Raw genomic sequence first — 18393 nt, 5'->3', positions numbered from 1 at the left:
TAACAGACAGACTGATTGATTCAAGAAATTATCAAGAAATGCAGTCCACCAACAAAAGAAGTAGCTTACAAAACACTCATTTGACCCATACGTGAATATATGATTGACATTATCAAAATAGTGGGTAATCTAGATCTATGCAGAAACAGAAGTAAAACTTCAGACTGGTTTCAGCAAACAAAGCTGCCATCATCAGATCTTCTGCATACATTTCACTGAATCTTGACCAAATGCATATTATATCATATCGTATCATAGAATCATATTTAATGAACATGAAAACAACAGTATATCAGCAAGTCTAGCATAAAATAACTATTACAGAAAACAAGTACACATTGCACTGATTATACAACCTCATATTTGTACATCAGCAGAATGAAGACTCTTCATTCTGCTGACGTACATCAGTTTCATAGTGACGGAAGAGATGGGAATTTCACCTACAACATTCTTAACTCTGGACAATAAGAACTATTTTTATTATGTACAACCAGCTGCTTTTAACCTCCAGCATTTGGATATCAATATAAAATTAGTTACAGTTAACACAGCTATGACAATATAAAGTTATTTACAAAAACACATGAAAATATAACAAATATAATTATAATAAAGTTATATGTGGATATACTTTCGAAAATATATACAGACATGTTGACACTGTCATTTCTAACATACTGCCAGTTGGCTTTCTAAAGTGGAAGCACCATATATTACCAACAAGAAGTTTCCCACCTCCGTACACTGCTTCCATCTCACTTCCAGTAATGATTTCTTCAAATACAATAATTATTTTTCCCCCTCCCTGTCCTCCTCAAAACCTCGCATGTGGTCACTATATAATTCAAAACAAACGTACCTTTCATGAAGGTTGGAAGTTCTGTAAGTAGTGTGTAGAAACCCCAGTTTTCACTGAAATGGGCAATCATTATTGCCCATACTGGTAATGATGTCAGGAAACGCTTCCATGGTACCACCATGTCCTGAAATAATTTGTAACTAATTCTCAACTGTCTTTGATGTCAAAAAAAAAAATCTCTCTCTCTCTCTCTCTCTCTCTCTCTCTCTCTCTCTCTCTCTCTTTCTCTCTCATTAGTTTATGAGGTTTCCACCTAATTTTCATAACAGGATTCAGAGTGTGCACTGCAAAATATGAAGTCACACATGGGCAAGATAGGCATAAGAGCACAAAAATTAATTAATTATGTGCCTGAATGGTAGAAATGAGAGAGAGAGAGAGAGAGAGAGAGAGAGAGAGAGAGAGAGAGAGAGAGAGAGAGAGAGGGGGGGGGGGGGGGGGAGGGAGGGAACACAGCAGGTATTTCATGTAAATAAATTAAGAGGAGATATGATTTTATTTCTAACCATAATGTTAACAGACTGACTGCAAAGCCACAATGGTCATCCACTGCACTGGTTCCAAATGGCAAATGTTCAATCACTCTACGACAAATTGCCTGAATAGCCTAAACCTGCAAGTTTGCTAGATTATGAAATTACAGGAATTAGCAAATTTTCTGCAATGATGTAACACCCTGCTCTAGATAGATTTCCTGTGTGAAGTTCCTGAAATTTTTTTCCCACTTAGCACATACACATTGAAACTGATAGAATGTAGACATTTAAAGATGGCAAAAACCATTTGTACTGAATGGGTGATGATCAGGTACCTAAAGAAGTGACCATCCAGTGGGCAAAATGAATGTAGGAAGACTACACAGAAGTTGAACTTTAGAGTGACATTGATAAAGGTAGCCTACTAAAATCTATAGTGTAAAAGAAATGAGGGAACTTTACATAAACTAGACATACTGCATGGGGCATAACTTACAATCAATTTTATATTATGAATATTTTTAAACTTGTATTTGTGATTTGTCTACAAACATGAAAATCTAAGTCTCCTCTTCTCAGATTTTCAGTGCAGTTTACATAATTAACTAATATGTACTGACAGGAGGAGAGAGAGAATTATAAACTAACTACTAACAAAACTATAAAATAATTTACAAAGTGCATCATTGTGCACAGATCTTTAAAATTACAAGAAAATTAAGAAAAATTCATCAGTGCATGACCACTTACTAAAAGAGCCCCTTCCATTCTGAATTATTTTACACTGATTCCAGGAGATACTTTATTTCACAATTTAAACCTCTTTTTCTTCCTATTTGGCCTTCCAGACACCTGTACCAAGTTTCATGCTCCCTCTTTTTCTTCCTATTTGGCCTTCCAGACACTTGTACCAAGTTTCATGCTCCTTTGGTACATCCTACATCAAACCCTGTGTGTACAAAACCTCCTATAAGACTGTAATTAAGTCAGTTTACTATAAAACATTCACTCTACCAATGGCTACTCTTCCAGCCACAGCAGCATTCCACCACTGCATTATTCAATCTGCTGCAGCCTTACTTCACCAGCCATAGTAACCTTCCAGTACTGCATCATTCCAACAATAATTGCACCACTATCACTGTACAGCAGCATGGCTATACATTTGGCTGTGGTTCTATTTAACATTACACAATAGGATTATTACATTATAGGTGTAGCTTACTTGGAACCAACTCTTTGGGGTATTCATTCACATGTAAGCATTAGTGTTATACACTGTGATGATGAAAACAAAGAAAGATATAAGTGCTTAGCCACCAATGTGTGATGGTGAATGGATTTCCCACTAACCTTTTGTGAGCTGTTACATGTTGCCATTACATGTAAAAAATAATGAACAGTGTTTTCTGTTCTCCTTTACTTTATTTGAAAAATATTTCTTATCGATAATAAAGTTTACTTACCACAATGTGAAAACAAGCCTAGAAACTTAATAACGCAACAAAGGTATGAGCTCATACAGGTCAGAATAATATATATTGCAGACATGAAGCAATGTGTTCCAACACCAGCAGTGAACCCACGACAAACAGAAACTGAATGTTTATCAGTTACACTCGTGCAGCGTAACACCAAAAGATGTCAGGTATAGACAGCGCTGGTAAGAAGTATTCCCAAAAGCTTTGGGATACCCCTTAGCTGGTGGTTGGTTGGTTTAAAGGAGGAGGAGGGGATTTGGGGGGGGGGGGGGGGGGGGGGGCAACTGCGAGATCATTGGTCCCTTGTTCCCGGTAAAATAATTACACAAGGGAAAGAAGAAAAGAAAGGAGACGTACAGCACAATAACAGGAGAACGGAAGAACCAGAAGAATTACAGAAGGACAACCAACACTACTATGGACAAAACAGGAAAGGTAAACCAGAGAGAGAAGCAAGAAACAGGTAGAAGAGATAAAAACAAGAGAGCAGATGGCCGTGGCTGGCCGACCACAAGAGTGAAAAGGAAAAGCCAGTCACTCTGCAACACATTAAAACATCCAGCCTAAAAGCATTAGAGTGGAGAACACAAAGGGACAAAGGCCATGCCCAAAAACTTACACAGAATGATAAAACCCACCATCACGTATAAAATGTAAAACTAAATTAGCCGATGATGCGTTGTCAGCTGAAATTAATGGCAACGAGTCTGGTAACTGAAGAGTCTGTTGCAGGGCAGACAAAGACGGACAGCTGTACAAGATAGGGGCCACTGTCAGCCGAGCACCACACCAACACAGAGGTGGGTCTTCACGGTGCAGGAGGTAGCCATTTGTCACCCAAGGGTGGCCAATGCGGAGCCAACAGAGAACCACCGAGTCCTTGCGAGAAGCCTGTATGGAGGTCTTCCACACATTCTTAGTCTCCTTAATGGCAGGCAGTTTATTGTGCATACTGTTATGCCATTCCATCTCCCAAAACCGTAAAACCTTGCAGCATAGTACTGAACGTAGGTCAGTTGCCGAAAAGCCAATCTCCATTAGCGGTTTCCACGTAGCCTCTTGGCAGCTTCGTTGCCTGGGATTCCGATGTGACCTGAGGTCCAGACAAACACCACTGAACAATTGGACAGTTCCAGGGTGTAGATGGACTCCTGGATGTTCACTACCAAAGGATGACAAGGGTAGCACTGGTTGATAGCTTGTAAGCGGCTGAAGGAGTCAGTGCACAGAAGAAATGACTCCCCAGGGCATGAAAGGATGTGCTCAAGAGCACGAGATATAGTTACCAGCACAGCAGTGAAAACACTGCAGCCATTGGGCAAGGAATGCTGTTCAATATGTCCTCCATGGACTACACAAAGCCGACACGATCATCAGCCATCGAGCTGTCGCTATAAACCACTTTAAGGCTTCGGTACACGCGAAGAATCAAGAGAAAGTGGCAGCGGAGAGCCATGGGGTTAACTGAGTCCTTAGGGTCATGTGAAAGGTCCACGGAAAGCCGCGGCCTAGGTGTACACCATGGAGGTGTACATGAATGGACCTCAAGTATAGGTGGTATGGACAAGGACCCCAGTTCAGATAGACAGGATTGGACACAAACTGCAATTGGAAGCCCTGACCTGGGCCGCCGATGCGGGAGATGAACTGCTTTGGGTGGGAAAAGGAGACAGTAATTCGGACGCACAGGAGAACTACGAACATGAGCAACGTAAGTGGCCAGCAATTGTGCACACCTAACCTTCAATGGAGGGACTCCAGCCTCCACCAGGATGCTGGTCACTGGACTCATCCTAAAGGCTCCTGTCGTTAGCCGAACGCCCCAGTGTTGCATTGGGCTGAGTAAACGCAATGCTGAGGGTGCTGCCAAACCATAAACCAGACTCCCATAGTCAAGGCAGGATTGAACAAGGGCGCTGTAGAGCTGCAGCTGTGTAGGGTGATCTGCACCCCAGTTGGTGTTGCTCAGGCAGCAGAGGGCATTGGCATGCTGCCAGCACTTACGCATAAGCTGACGAAGGTGAGGAAGACAAGTTAATCAGACATCAAAAACCAGTCCCAAGAACCGACATGTCTCCACTACAGTGAGTGGATCGTCATTAAGGTAAAGTTCTGGTTCCGGATGAACGATATGACACTGACAGAAGTGGATAACACACAACTTTGCGGCCGAAAACTGGAAACCATTGGCTAGAGTCCATGACTGCACCTTGTGGATGGCTCCCTGTACAAAATTCTGAAGTTTTCTGCATACAGAGAAGGTGAGCCCTACAGCTGCCGCTAGACCATTAATGGCCACTAAAAATAGAGATACACTCAATACAGAGCCCTGCGGGACCCCATTCTTCTGGATATGGGGGGGGAACTACGGGAGGCACCAACTTGGACACGGAAAGTATGAAGTGACAGGAAATACTGGATAAAATTCGAGAGAGAGCTTCGGAGACCCCACTCATATAATGTGGCAAGGACATGATGTCGCCAGGTCATGTCATATGCTTTTCATAAATCAAAAGTGACGGCAACCAAATGTTGGCATCTGGAGAAGGCTGTTCAGATGGCAGACTCTACGGACACAAGATTATCAGTGGCAGAGCGACCATTGCGGAAGCCGCCCTGACACGGAGCCAGTAGGCCATGTGACTCTAGGACCCAAACCAACTGCCGACACAACATATGTTCCAGCAGCTTACAAAGAATGTTGGTGATGCTAATGAGCCAACAGCTATCCACATCAAGCAGGTTTTTACAGAGTGTGAGCACCGGAATGATGGAGCTCTCCCGCCAATGCAATGGAAAGACACCATCGCACCAGATCCGGTTGAAGATGATGAGGAGATGTCACTTGTAGTCAGATGAGAGATGTTTAATCATTTGACTGTGGATCCAATCTGGCCCAGGAGCAGTGTCAAGGCAATGTGAAAGGGCAATGAGGAGCTCCCACTCTGTAAACGGGGTGTTATAGGATTCACTTTGGTGTGTAGTGAACAAGAGGACTTCCTTCCATCTTCTGTTTGAGAGTGCAAAAGGCTGGGGGGGGGTTATATTCTCCAACACAGAGGCTCGAGCATAGTGCTCGGCAAAGGGCTCGGCAAAGGGCTCGGCAAAGGGCTCGGCAATCGCGACTGCGTTGGTGGAGAGCATGCCATTTATGTTAACACCAGGAACACCAGTCGGGGGTCTGGTACCTAAAAACACATTTGATCCTTGCCCAGACTTGGGAAGGTCACGTATGACACCCAATGGCTGAGACGTAACTCTCCCGACACTCCTGCTTCCGTCATTTGATAAGTTGGCGAATGTGGGCACGGAGCCATTTAAGGGCTATGAGGTGCTCCAGCAAAGGGTGCCACTTATGCTGCTGTAGAGCTCGCCGACACTCCTTAATTGCTTCAACAACGTCTGGCGACCACCAAGGGACTGCCTTTCGCCGGGGGCACCCTAAAGAGCGAGGCATCACGTTTCCTGCCACAGAAAGGATTGTTGTTGTCACCTGCTCAACCATCACATCGATGTTACCATGTGGGGGAGATTCAACGGTGACAGCAGACGTGAAAGTTTCCCAGTCTGCCTTGTTTAAAGCCCATCTGGGCAGGCGTCTGTGAGTCTGATGCCAGGGCAGTGACAGGAAGATGGGGTCGTCATGTGCTCTCCAGTGGACAGATGGGAGAAGTCCTGGGCTGCACATTGATAAATCAATGGCCGAGTAACTACCATAAGCCGCACTGAAATATGTGGTGGCCCCAGTATTTAAGAGGCAGAGGTCGGACTGAGACAGTAAGGTTTTGACATCTCTGCCTCGGCCAGTAAGCACGGTGCCACCACACAAGGGGTTATGGGCATTAAAATACCCCAAAAGTAAGAAAGGTTTAGGGAGTTGATCAATCAGTGCAGCTAATACATTCAGAGGTACTGCACCAAATGGAGGAAGATATACATTGCAGGCAGTTATTTCCTGTGTGGTCCTTATTCTGACAGTAAAAGCCTCATGAGGGGTTTCACTACAGTCTGAGTTTAGGACACAAACGCAAACTCCACCTGATACTTTATTATAGTTGCTATGGTTCCTGTAATACCCCTTATAGCTGCGGAGGGCAGGGGTCTGCATTTTTGGGAACCAGGTTTCCTGGAGGGCAATGCAGTAAGCAGGTGTAAAGCTTAACAATTGCCTTGGCTCAGCCAGGCAGTGGAAAAAACCGCCACAATTCCACTGGAGGATGATATCATCATGAGACTGGGAAGGTATTGAACATTCAAAGAGGCAGTTTACACCTCAGGGTCATCTGCTGTCACCGAATTATTGCCTGAGCAGTCTATATCCATTGTGTCTGAGGGTCCCGTGAGGTCTAGGTCCTTAGTGGATGCCAGAATCTCTACCTCATGCGCAGACACAGAGCTTGTAGGTAGTGGTGGTGGTGTGGGTGCCACCGCAATTCCCTTGGACTTGGGGATCTTCTTTTTGGATTTCTCTCGCTGCTCCTTGGGTTTCCATGCCTGGGAGGATTTCACTGATTCAGTCTCCAGGACTGAAAATGAGTGTGAAACCCTACGACCAGCTCCTTTTGGGCTCTTCAGCCACTGCTAGGTCTCATCTTTCCCACTAGCAGAAACCTGGGAAGGGAGTGTCCCAAGGGACCCCTTCCTAGTGAGAAGAGCCAAAGAAGACTTACACTTCTCCAGTACAGAAGTGGGGACTGATACTCCTGATGGTTGGGGAGGGGGTGGGGGTGGGGGTGGGGGTGGGGGTGGGGGGTGAGGGGGGGGGAGGGAGAGGGGTGTTGCTCCCGAAGTAGGTGGTGCAGGAGCAACAGGGAGGGAAGTGCCCACCACCATCAATGAGCAAGTGTAGTTTTCCGGCTCTGAGAGTTGACTGGGGTTGGTGGAACTGATGGGGGTAGAACTGTTCTAGCAGCGGTGTAAGTATTCAAATTTCCTCTTAGCCTCAGTGTAGGTCAGTCGATCCAGGGTCTTGTACTCCATGACTTTCCTTTCTTTCTGGAGAATCCTGCAGTCAGGCGAGCAAGGCGAATGGTGCTCTCCGCAACTGACACAGATGGAAGCGGGGCACATGGAGTATTGGGATGTGATGGCCGTCTGCAATCTCGACATGTGATGCTGGAAGTACAGTGGGAAGGCATATGGCTGAACTTCCAACATTTAAAGCACCACATTGGGGGAGTGATATAGGACTTTACATCACATCAGTAGACCGTCACCTTGACCTTCTCGGGTAATGTATCACCCTCAAAGGCCAAGATCAAGGCACCGGTGGCAACCTTATTATCCCTCTGACCAAGGTGGACACGCCAAATGAAATGTACACCTCCCCACTCTAAATTGGCGTGTAGCTCATCGTCAGACTGCAAAAGCAGGTCCATGTGAAATATGATACCCTGGACCATATTTAAGCTCTTATGGGGCGTGATGGTTACACAAACATCCCCCAGCTTGTCACAAGCAAGTAACGCCCATGATTTGGCATAGGATGTTTTTTTGATCAAGACTGACCCAGATCTCATTTTGGACAAGCCCCCCACCATCCCAAACTTGTCCTCTAAAGATTCTTAGTCAGCTCTCTAACATACAAGGTACCGGGGCGAATAAGAGCTGCTGCCACCCTCAGCCTGACTCTGTGAACGCTTAAAGACTGCTGGTGTTTGACTGCCCTGATGCCACCCACTCCAACCAAAGGCCCTCTCTGTGGGCGCCACCCAGCACAGCAAAGGCCATCTGACAGGATTGCCATTGCCGAGAGTCCCAATGCCCCAGTGACATGGGCATCTACTCCTCGGCATACGCGGGGAGTTAATGGCACAGGCATCAGCAGAGTGATTCCTGTGTGGTCGGGGGACTACAACCAGCAGGGTATATGGTGGCCCCACCACAATGGACTGCCTACCATGCTGGATATCTGGTGCAAACAAGTCCATTATCATCATCAGCAAAGAAAACGATACTGCACAGTTGATGGAAAAATACGCACCTAGGAGGGTGACCTCGCCCAACAGTTGGAGAATGAGCTGAAGTGCAGTTCCATTGTGACAAAGGATGCGATAGGTCTCAGCGCTCAGCGCATGACGGACATGATGCACCATGTAAGGCGCCCTTCTCCAATTCGCTCGCTCTTCGGGAAAATTTTGAAAAATGGAAGTCGAACCCTACAGAGGACCACATAAAGGCTGAAACGTGTGAAACTCCTTTTAGTCGCCTGTTGCGACAGGCAGGAATATCCTGGGCCTACTTTAGCACCCGGACGCGAAGGGGAAAGCTAGTGGTAAGTATGATTCCCAAGAACCATTAAAACACCATTGTTTGGTGGGATAAATACTTCCTGCAATCCTGAAAGCTATATTTTACAACAAACAGAAACTACAGCTGGGGCAGCAGATTGCCACTAGATGCCAGGAGTGTACAGAAGTGGTAACACATCACAGCCAATGAATTTGCTAACAAGTAAAATGCTGACTACCAAAGAAAAATGTGAAAAGAAGAGAATAAATAAACAATAAAAAAAGACAGCATCAATTCTTTTAGCAGTTTAGTTAAGACATAGTAAAAGATTAGGAACAAAAATATGGTGGTGTTTCCAAGACTCGGAGTGGTAAGCCAAAAAGGTTTTAGATTTTTAAAAGAAAAAAAATTAGGCAGACAGAAATATGTGTGGAGATATACTGAATAAAGAAGTAAACTGGTTACAGTACGATATCTGTTGAGAACAAATAATAGAAAGAGATTTGTAACATTTATCAAACAGAGTTGCCAAATGCAATGGGTCTCAAATCCCAAAGGACAAACAACTGGTGGCTCCCAGTGCAAGCATATTTTTATCAATGCTTAAGAAGATAAGATTTTGGCTAATCTCAGGTAAGATGGAGCCAACACTTTCATTCATTTTTCAATGGGTTTGTACTCACCTTTGTGTGGAGGAAAAAGAACAACAACTTGAAAAACCACAGTGCATCATTTCTTTCTAGGGTTCATCAAAAAGCCATCATTTCAATTTTTGCTATACGCCAATTTTTATGGGTTCTGATGACTGTTTCATTAACTGGGCTTGTGTCAGTTACAGTGTGGCTCTGTAGTGAAGTGACAAATGCAGAAATTTGTGACACCATTTCTGGTTACTACTGGAACTTTTTTCCGGTACTGCTTTGTGTAAATGAAGAATATTGAGTTCAACCATGATTCAATAAACTGACTGGGATAGTTATTTCTCTCACGAGTGCAAGGTACGGATATACCACTCCTAACAAGACCATGGTACATAAAGTATTGCAGTTTTCAAACAAATACCCAAAATGCTAATTTCATTACTTTTTAATGTCTTCAGTACAACTGGTATGTGTAATGGATTAACATACTGTATCACTAATATTTAGTCGAAGGCTCATATATGAAACTAATGTGAAGACTGAAAAATTATATACAGTTTACTGGCAGTAGTGATGGGTGATTATAATTAGCCAGCTTCATGTTCGGTGGAGCATCTGCATGATAAATCATGTGAAACAAGACAATTCACACACCCACACCACACCCACACCCACACCCACACCCACACCTTTTACACATAACGATAACAGAAATTCTTCTATGGAATATTTTTTTAATTTTATTTACACGTCTACTTCCGTAGGACCATATTGAGGAGCAAATCTCCAAAGTCATAAAGTATTAAAAGATGAAAATAAAATGTTTATGAACCCGAGAAAGAGTCAATCCATAAGTTTAAGTAAATGCAAACAACAATACGACAAGAATCAGCTTAATTTTTCAAGGAACTCAACGGAATAGAAGGAGTGACCCATGAGGAAACTCTTCAGTTTCGATTTGAAAGCACGTGGATTACTGCTAAGATTTTTTAATTCGAGCTGTAGCTTATTGAAAATTGATGCAGCAGTATACTGGACACATTTCTGCACAAGAGTTAAGGAAGTCCGATCCAAATGCAGGCTTGATTTTTGCTGAGTATAACTGAGTGAAAGCTGCTTATTCATGGAAGCAAACTATTACAGTTAACAAGAAATGACACTAAAGAATATATATATTTGGAGGCCGATGTCAAAATACCCAGACTCATGAACAAGGGTTGACAAAGGGTTCGTGAACTTACACCACTTATTGCCTGAGCCGCCTGTTTCTGAGCCAAAAATATCCTTTTAGAATGGGAAGAGTAACCCCAAAATACACTCCTGGAAATAGAAATAAGAACACCGTGAATTCATTGTCCCAGGAAGGGGAAACTTTATTGACACATTCCTGGGGTCAGATACATCACATGATCACACTGACAGAACCACAGGCACATAGACACAGGCAACAGAGCATGCACAATGCCGGCACTAGTACAGTGTATATCCACCTTTCGCAGCAATGCAGGCTGCTATTCTCCCATGGAGACGATTGTAGAGATGCTGGATGTAGTCCTGTGGAACGGCTTGCCATGCCATTTCCACCTGGCGCCTCAGTTGGACCAGCGTTCGTGCTGGACGTGCAGACCGCGTGAGACGACGCTTCATCCAGTCCCAAACATGCTCAATGGGGGACAGATCCGGAGATCTTGCTGGCCAGGGTAATTGACTTACACCTTCTAGAGCACGTTGGGTGGCACGGGATACATGCGGACGTGCATTGTCCTGTTGGAACAGCAAGTTCCCTTGCCGGTCTAGGAATGGTAGAACGATTGGTTCGATGACGGTTTGGATGTACCGTGCACTATTCAGTGTCCCCTCGACGATCACCAGTGGTGTACGGCCAGTGTAGGAGATCGCTCCCCACACCATGATGCTGGGTGTTGGCCCTGTGTGCCTCGGTTGTATGCAATCCTGATTGTGGCGCTCACCTGCACGGCGCCAAACACGCATACGACCATCATTGGCACCAAGGCAGAAGCGACTCTCATCGCTGAAGACGACACGTCTCCATTCATCCCTCCATTCACGCCTGTCGCGACACCACTGGAGGCGGGCTGCACGATGTTGGGGCGTGAGCGGAAGACGGCCTAACGGTGTGCGGGACCATAGCCCAGCTTCATGGAGACGGTTGCGAATGGTCCTCGCCGATACCCCAGGAGCAACAGTGTCCCTAACTTGCTGGGAAGTGGTGGTGCGGTCCCCTACGGCACTGCGTAGGATCCTACGGTCTTGGCGTGCATCCGTGCGTCGCTGCGGTCCGGTCCCAGGTCGACGGGCACGTGCACCTTCCGCCGACCACTGGCGACAACATCTACATCTACATCTACACTGATACTCCGCAAGCCACCCAACGGTGTGTGGCGGAGGGCACTTTACGTGCCACTGTCATTACCTCCCTTTCCTGTTCCAGTCGCGTATGGTTCGCGGGAAGAACGACTGTCTGAAAGCCTCCGTGCGCGCTCTAATCTCTCTAATTTTACATTCGTGATCTCCTCGGGAAGTATAAGTAGGGGGAAGCAATATATTCGATACCTCATCCAGAAACGCACCCCCTCGAAACCTGGCGAGCAAGCTACACCGCGATGCAGAGCGCCTCTCTTGCAGAGTCTGCCACTTGAGTTTATTAAACATCTCAGTAACGCTATCACGGTTACCAAATAACCCAGTGACGAAACGCGCCGCTCTTCTTTGGATCTTCTCTATCTCCTCCGTCAACCCGACCTGGTACGGATCCCACTCTGATGAGCAATACTCAAGTATAGGTCGAACGAGTGTTTTGTAAGCCACCTCCTTTGTTGATGGACTACATTTTCTAAGCACTCTCCCAATGAATCTCAACCTGGTACCCGCCTTACCAACAATTAATTTTATATGATCATTCCACTTCAAATCGTTCCTCACGCATACTCCCAGATATTTTACGGAAGTAACTGCTACCAGTGTTTGTTCCGCTATCATATAATCATACAATAAAGGATCCTTCTTTCTATGTATTCGCAATACATTACATTTGTCTGTGTTAAGGGTCAGTTGCCACTCCCTGCACCAAGTGCCTATCCGCTGCAGATCTTCCTGCATTTCGCTACAATTTTCTAATGCTGCAACTTCTCTGTATACTACAGCATCATCTGCGAAAAGCCGCATGGAACTCCCGACACTGGGTCATTTATATATATTGTGAAAAGCAATGGTCCCATAACACTCCCCTGTGGCACGCCAGAGGTTACTTTAACGTCTGTAGACGTCTCTCCATTGATAACAACATGCTGTGTTCTGTTTGCTAAAAACTCTTCAATCCAGCCACACAGCTGGTCTGATATTCCGTAGGCTCTTACTTTGTTTATCAGGCGACAGTGCGGAACTGTATCGAACGCCTTCCGGAAGTCAAGAAAAATAGCATCTACCTGGGAGCCTGTATCTAATATTTTCTGGGTCTCATGAACAAATAAGGCGAGTTGGGTCTCACACGATCGCTGTTTCCGGAATCCATGTTGATTCCCACATAGTAGATTCTGGGTTTCCAGAAATGACATGATACGCGAGCAAAAAACATGTTCTAAAATTCTACAAGAGATCGACGTAAGAGATATAGGTCTATAGTTTTGCGCATCTGCTCGACGACCCTTCTTGAAGACTGGGACTATCTGTGCTCTTTTCCAATCATTTGGAACCCTCCGTTCCTCTAGAGACTTGCGGTACACGGCTGTTAGAAGGGGGGCAAGTTCTTTCGCGTACTCTGTGTAGAATCGAATTGGTATCCCGTCAGGTCCAGTGGACTTTCCTCTATTGAGTGATTCCAGTTGCTTTTCTATTCCTTGGACACTTATTTCGATGTCAGCCATTTTTTCGTTTGTGCGAGGATTTAGAGAAGGAACTGCAGTGCGGTCTTCCTCTGTGAAACAGCTTTGGAAAAAGGTGTTTAGTATTTCAGCTTTACGCGTGTCATCCTCTGTTTCAATGCCATCATCATCCCGTAGTGTCTGGATATGCTGTTTCGAGCCACTTACTGATTTAACGTAAGACCAGAACTTCCTAGGATTTTCTGTCAAGTCGGTACATAGAATTTTACTTTCGAATTCAATGAACGCTTCACGCATAGCCCTCCTTACGCTAACTTTGACATCGTTTAGCTTCAGTTTGTCTGAGAGGTTTTGGCTGCGTTTAAACTTGGAGTGGAGCTCTCTTTGCTTTCGCAGTAGTTTCCTAACTTTGTTGTTGTACCACGGTGGGTTTTTCCCGTCCCTCACAGTTTTAACCGGCACGTACCTGTCTAAAACGCATTTTACGATTGCCTTGAACTTTTTCCATAAACACTCAACATTGTCAGTGTCGGAACAGAAATTTTCGTTTTGATCTGTTAGGTAGTCTGAAATCTGCCTTCTATTACTCTTGCTAAACAGATAAACCTTCCTCCCTTTTTTTATATTCCTATTAACTTCCATATTCAGGGATGCTGCAACGGCCTTATGATCACTGATTCCCTGTTCTGTACATACAGATTCGAAAAGTTCGGGTCTGTTTGTTATCAGTAGGTCCAAGATGTTATCTCCACGAGTCGGTTCTCTGTTTAATTGCTCGAGGTAATTTTCGGATAGTGCACTCAGTATAATGTCACTCGATGCTCTGTCCCTACCACCCGTCCTAAACATCTGAGTGTGCCAGTCTATATCTGGTAAATTGAAATCTCCACCTAAGACTATAACATGCTGAGAAAATTTATGTGAAATGTATTCCAAATTTTCTCTCAGTTGTTCTGCCACTAATGCTGCTGAGTCGGGAGGTCGGTAAAAGGAGCCAATTATTAACCTAGTTCGGTTGTTTAGTGTAACCTCCACCCATAATAATTCACAGGAACTATCCACTTCTACTTCACTACAGGATAAACTACTACTAACAGCGATGAACACTCCACCACCGGTTGCATGCAATCTATCCTTTCTAAACACCGTGTGTACCTTTGTAAAAATTTCGGCAGAATTTATCTCTGGCTTAAGCCAGCTTTCTGTACCTATAACGATTTCAGCTTCGGTGCTTTCTATCAGCGCTTGAAGTTCCGGTACTTTACCAACGCAGCTTCGACAGTTGACAATTACAATACCGATTGCTGCTTGGTCCCCGCATGTCCTGACTTTGCCCCGCACCCGTTGAGGCTGTTGCCCTGTGGAGACCTCACGCCCCACGTGTTGAGCAATTCGACAGGACAGTACGTCCACCCGGCCTCCCGCATGCCCACTATACGCCCTCGCTCAAAGTCCGTCAACTGCACATACGGTTCACGTCCATGCTGTCGCGGCATGCTACCAGTGTTAAAGACTGCGATGGAGCTCCGTATGCCACGGCAAACTGGCTGACACTGACGGCGGCGGTGCACAAATGCTGCGCAGCTAGCGCCATTCGACGGCCGACACCGCGGTTCCTGGTGTGTCCGCTGTGCCGTGCGTGTGATCATTGCTTGTACAGCCCTCTCGCAGTGTCCGGAGCAAGTATGGTGGGTCTGACACACCGGTGTCAATGTGTTCTTTTTTCCATTTCCAGGAGTGTATAATACCATACCACATGAGCAAACTAAAATAAGCTAAGTAGACTAATTTTTGTGTCAAACGATCACTCACTTCAGATACCATTCAAATAGTAAAAATGGCAGCATTAAGTCTTTGAGCAAGATCCTGAATGGGACTTTCCATGACAGTTTACTATCTATCTGAACACCTAGAAATTTGAACTGTTCAGTTTCACTAACCATATGCCCATTCTGTGAAACTGAAACGTCAGGTTTTGTTGAATTGTGTGTTAGAAACAGTAAAAACTGAGTCTTACTGTGATTTAGCATTAGTTTATTTTCTACCAGCCATGAACTTCAGTCATGAACTGCACTATTTGAAAGACAGCCAATGTTGCACACAACATCCCTTACTACCAAGCTACTGTCATCAACAAACAGAAATATTTTAGAGTTACCCGTAATACTAGAGGGCATATCATTTATAAAAATAAGGAACAGGAGTGACCCCAACACTGTTCCCTGGGGCACCCCACACTTGACTGTACCCCACTCAGACCTCACATCACAGCCATTCTCAACAACATTGTGAATAATGACCTTTTGCTGTCTGTTGCTAAAGTAAGAGGTGAACCAATTGTGAGCTATGCCCTGTATTCTTCCATAATGGTCCAACTTTTGGAGCAATATTTTGTGATTAACACAATAAAGGCCCTTAGTTAAACCAAAAAATATGCCTAGCGTTCAAAAGTTTTACTTTAACCCATCCAGTACCTCACAGAGAAAAGAGAACATAGCATTTTCAGTTGTTAAACTGACTTCTAAAGCCAAACTGTACATTTGATAGCAAATCGCGTATTATAAAATGATCAATTATCCTTACATACGCAGCCTTTTCAATAACTTTGGCAAACACTGATGGCATAGAAATAGGTCTAAAATTGTCTACATTATCCTTTTCTCCCTTTTTATAAAGTGGCTTCATTACTGAGTACTTTAATCATTCAGGAAACTGAGCATTCCTAAAGGAAAAATTACAAATATGGTCAAATACAGGGCTAACATTTGCAGCACAGTACTTTAATATTCTGCTAGGCACTCCATCATAACCATGAGAATCCTTAGTCTTCAGGGATTTAATTATTGACTCAATCTCCCTCTTGTCTGCATCACAGAGGAGTATTTCAGACATCAATCTCGGAAAGGCATTTCCCAAGAAAGTTATATGATTCCCTGTAGAAACTAAATTTTTATTTAATTCACCAGTAATGCTCAGAAAATTGTTGTTAAATACTGTACAGATATCTGATGTATTAGTAACAGATATATTTTTACTATGAACTGACTTAACATCATCGACCTCGTGCTGCTGACCAGACAGTTCCTTCACAAATGACCATATGGTTTTAATTTTATCGCGTGAATTAGCTATTCTATTTGCATACAACATACTCTTTGCCTTCCTAATAACATTTTTAAGCACCTTAAAATTTTGTTTGCAATGGGCTACTGTAGACTCTCAAAGAACATGAGAAATGTGTTAAGGAAAGCATTATATTTATCATCTATGTTATCAGCACTATAATCATTCTGCCACGCTTGTTCCTTGACGAGGTTTAAGAAACTCTCTATTACTCTTGGATTAACTTTCCTACATATTTTGTAATTATATGTGACATCTGTTTGAGTACAAAAACCTTTTAGTGTTAAAATTTGTACATAATGGTCTGAAAAGCCATTCACCCTTTTACTAACAGAATGCCCATCTAGTAATGAAGAATGAATAAAAATATTGTCTATGGCTGTGCTACTGTTCCCCTGCACCCTAGTTGGAAAAAACACAGTCTGTATCATATCATATGAATTTAGGAGATCCAGTAAATCCTTTTTCTTGCACCATCCTGTACAAAATTTATATTGAAGTCACCACATACAACTAATTTCTGGTACTTCCTACAAAGTGAATCAAGAACCCTCTCTAGCTTGAGCAGAAATGCTCTGAAGTCAGAGTTAGGGGACCTATAAACAAAAACAATTAGAAGTTTAGTTGCATTAAATTCAACTGCCCCTGCACAAGATTGAAATATCTGTTCAGTGCCATACCGTGACACATCTATGGACTCAAACAGAATACTGTTTTTTATGTACTAGAAGGAGTTGTCTAGGGGAAGCTTCTTCAGTTTGTTTTCAAATTTTACTTTGCTGTCTGTCAGACTTTTTATATCACTGGATAACTGATGAAAGATTTTTGTTGCAGCATCGCTCACCAATTTTTGTACTAAAGGTAAAATGAACGTCATTTTTTTCTGGTATTTTAGTTATATACATCCTTGGTCCTTTTGAAATGGATTGCATTTTTACAAACTTCATAATGGAATCCATAGATATTATAAAAATGTATGTATGTATGTGTGTTCCACATCTACTCCAAAACCATTAGACCAATTTCATGTGAACTCGATACACACATCCCTTACTGTCAGTCAACAATCGCTGTGGGGGTAAGAACCACTTACCTATCATAGTTCAGAAGACATGAAGTCATAAACAATAAGACGCACGAAAAACTGCCGCATCATGTATGACATTTAAATGTATAACTAACTCTGTTCACAACATAATTTGCTGACAACATCCACATAGTCTGCTGAATCTACCTACACAAATATATCATTGCATGACACATAGTTCAAGAGATAAGATGTCATAAGAACTGAGATACATGAAAAAAAAACTGCTGCATCATGCATAAAGTTTTAATCCATTTATTCGTTATGACTAAGACACTCTTAAAATTGAGTCAATTTGAGGAAATCCCTGACACCAGACTGCTCTTTTGACAGCTTTCTCCCTGCAAAGCGCAGATGGCTGTAGGCAAAACCGACAGCCATTTACAAAGCTGTGAAATGGCATTACATGAAGCAGTTGTGCTGTGCTTTCTTAATTTGGATACTGTACTCATACATTTTTAAATTATGCATATTTATTTGTAGGACTGTTTCATAATTTCATAAGCATTTTCACAAATACACAGAAATGAAATTTTTTCAAAATTTCACTACAAACGCAGTTCATTTTCTAATAGAAAACACACACACACACACACGCACACACACACACACACACACACGCACAGAGAAAAATGCTCCTACCACAGCAC

The 18393-nt window shown here is 43.5% G+C and overlaps 1 protein-coding gene across 2 annotated transcripts in view; it reads right to left on the bottom strand.

Moving 5' to 3' along the window:
• LOC124711538 (vesicular glutamate transporter 1-like) overlaps nt 1-18393 on the bottom strand; it is a 130174-nt gene that overhangs the window by 39520 nt on the left and 72261 nt on the right. For both annotated transcript variants that reach the window (XM_047241672.1, XM_047241673.1), the window contains exon 7: nt 863-986. In XM_047241672.1, coding sequence (XP_047097628.1) covers nt 863-986 — 124 coding nt within the window. The remainder of the gene's footprint in view (nt 1-862; nt 987-18393) is intronic.

This window comes from Schistocerca piceifrons, chromosome 8, assembly GCF_021461385.2.
Source record: "Schistocerca piceifrons isolate TAMUIC-IGC-003096 chromosome 8, iqSchPice1.1, whole genome shotgun sequence".
Lineage (NCBI taxonomy): Eukaryota > Metazoa > Arthropoda > Insecta > Orthoptera > Acrididae > Schistocerca > Schistocerca piceifrons.
The sequence above is the reverse complement of the archived record's forward strand: the minus strand, read 5'-3'. Positions and strand labels throughout refer to the sequence as shown.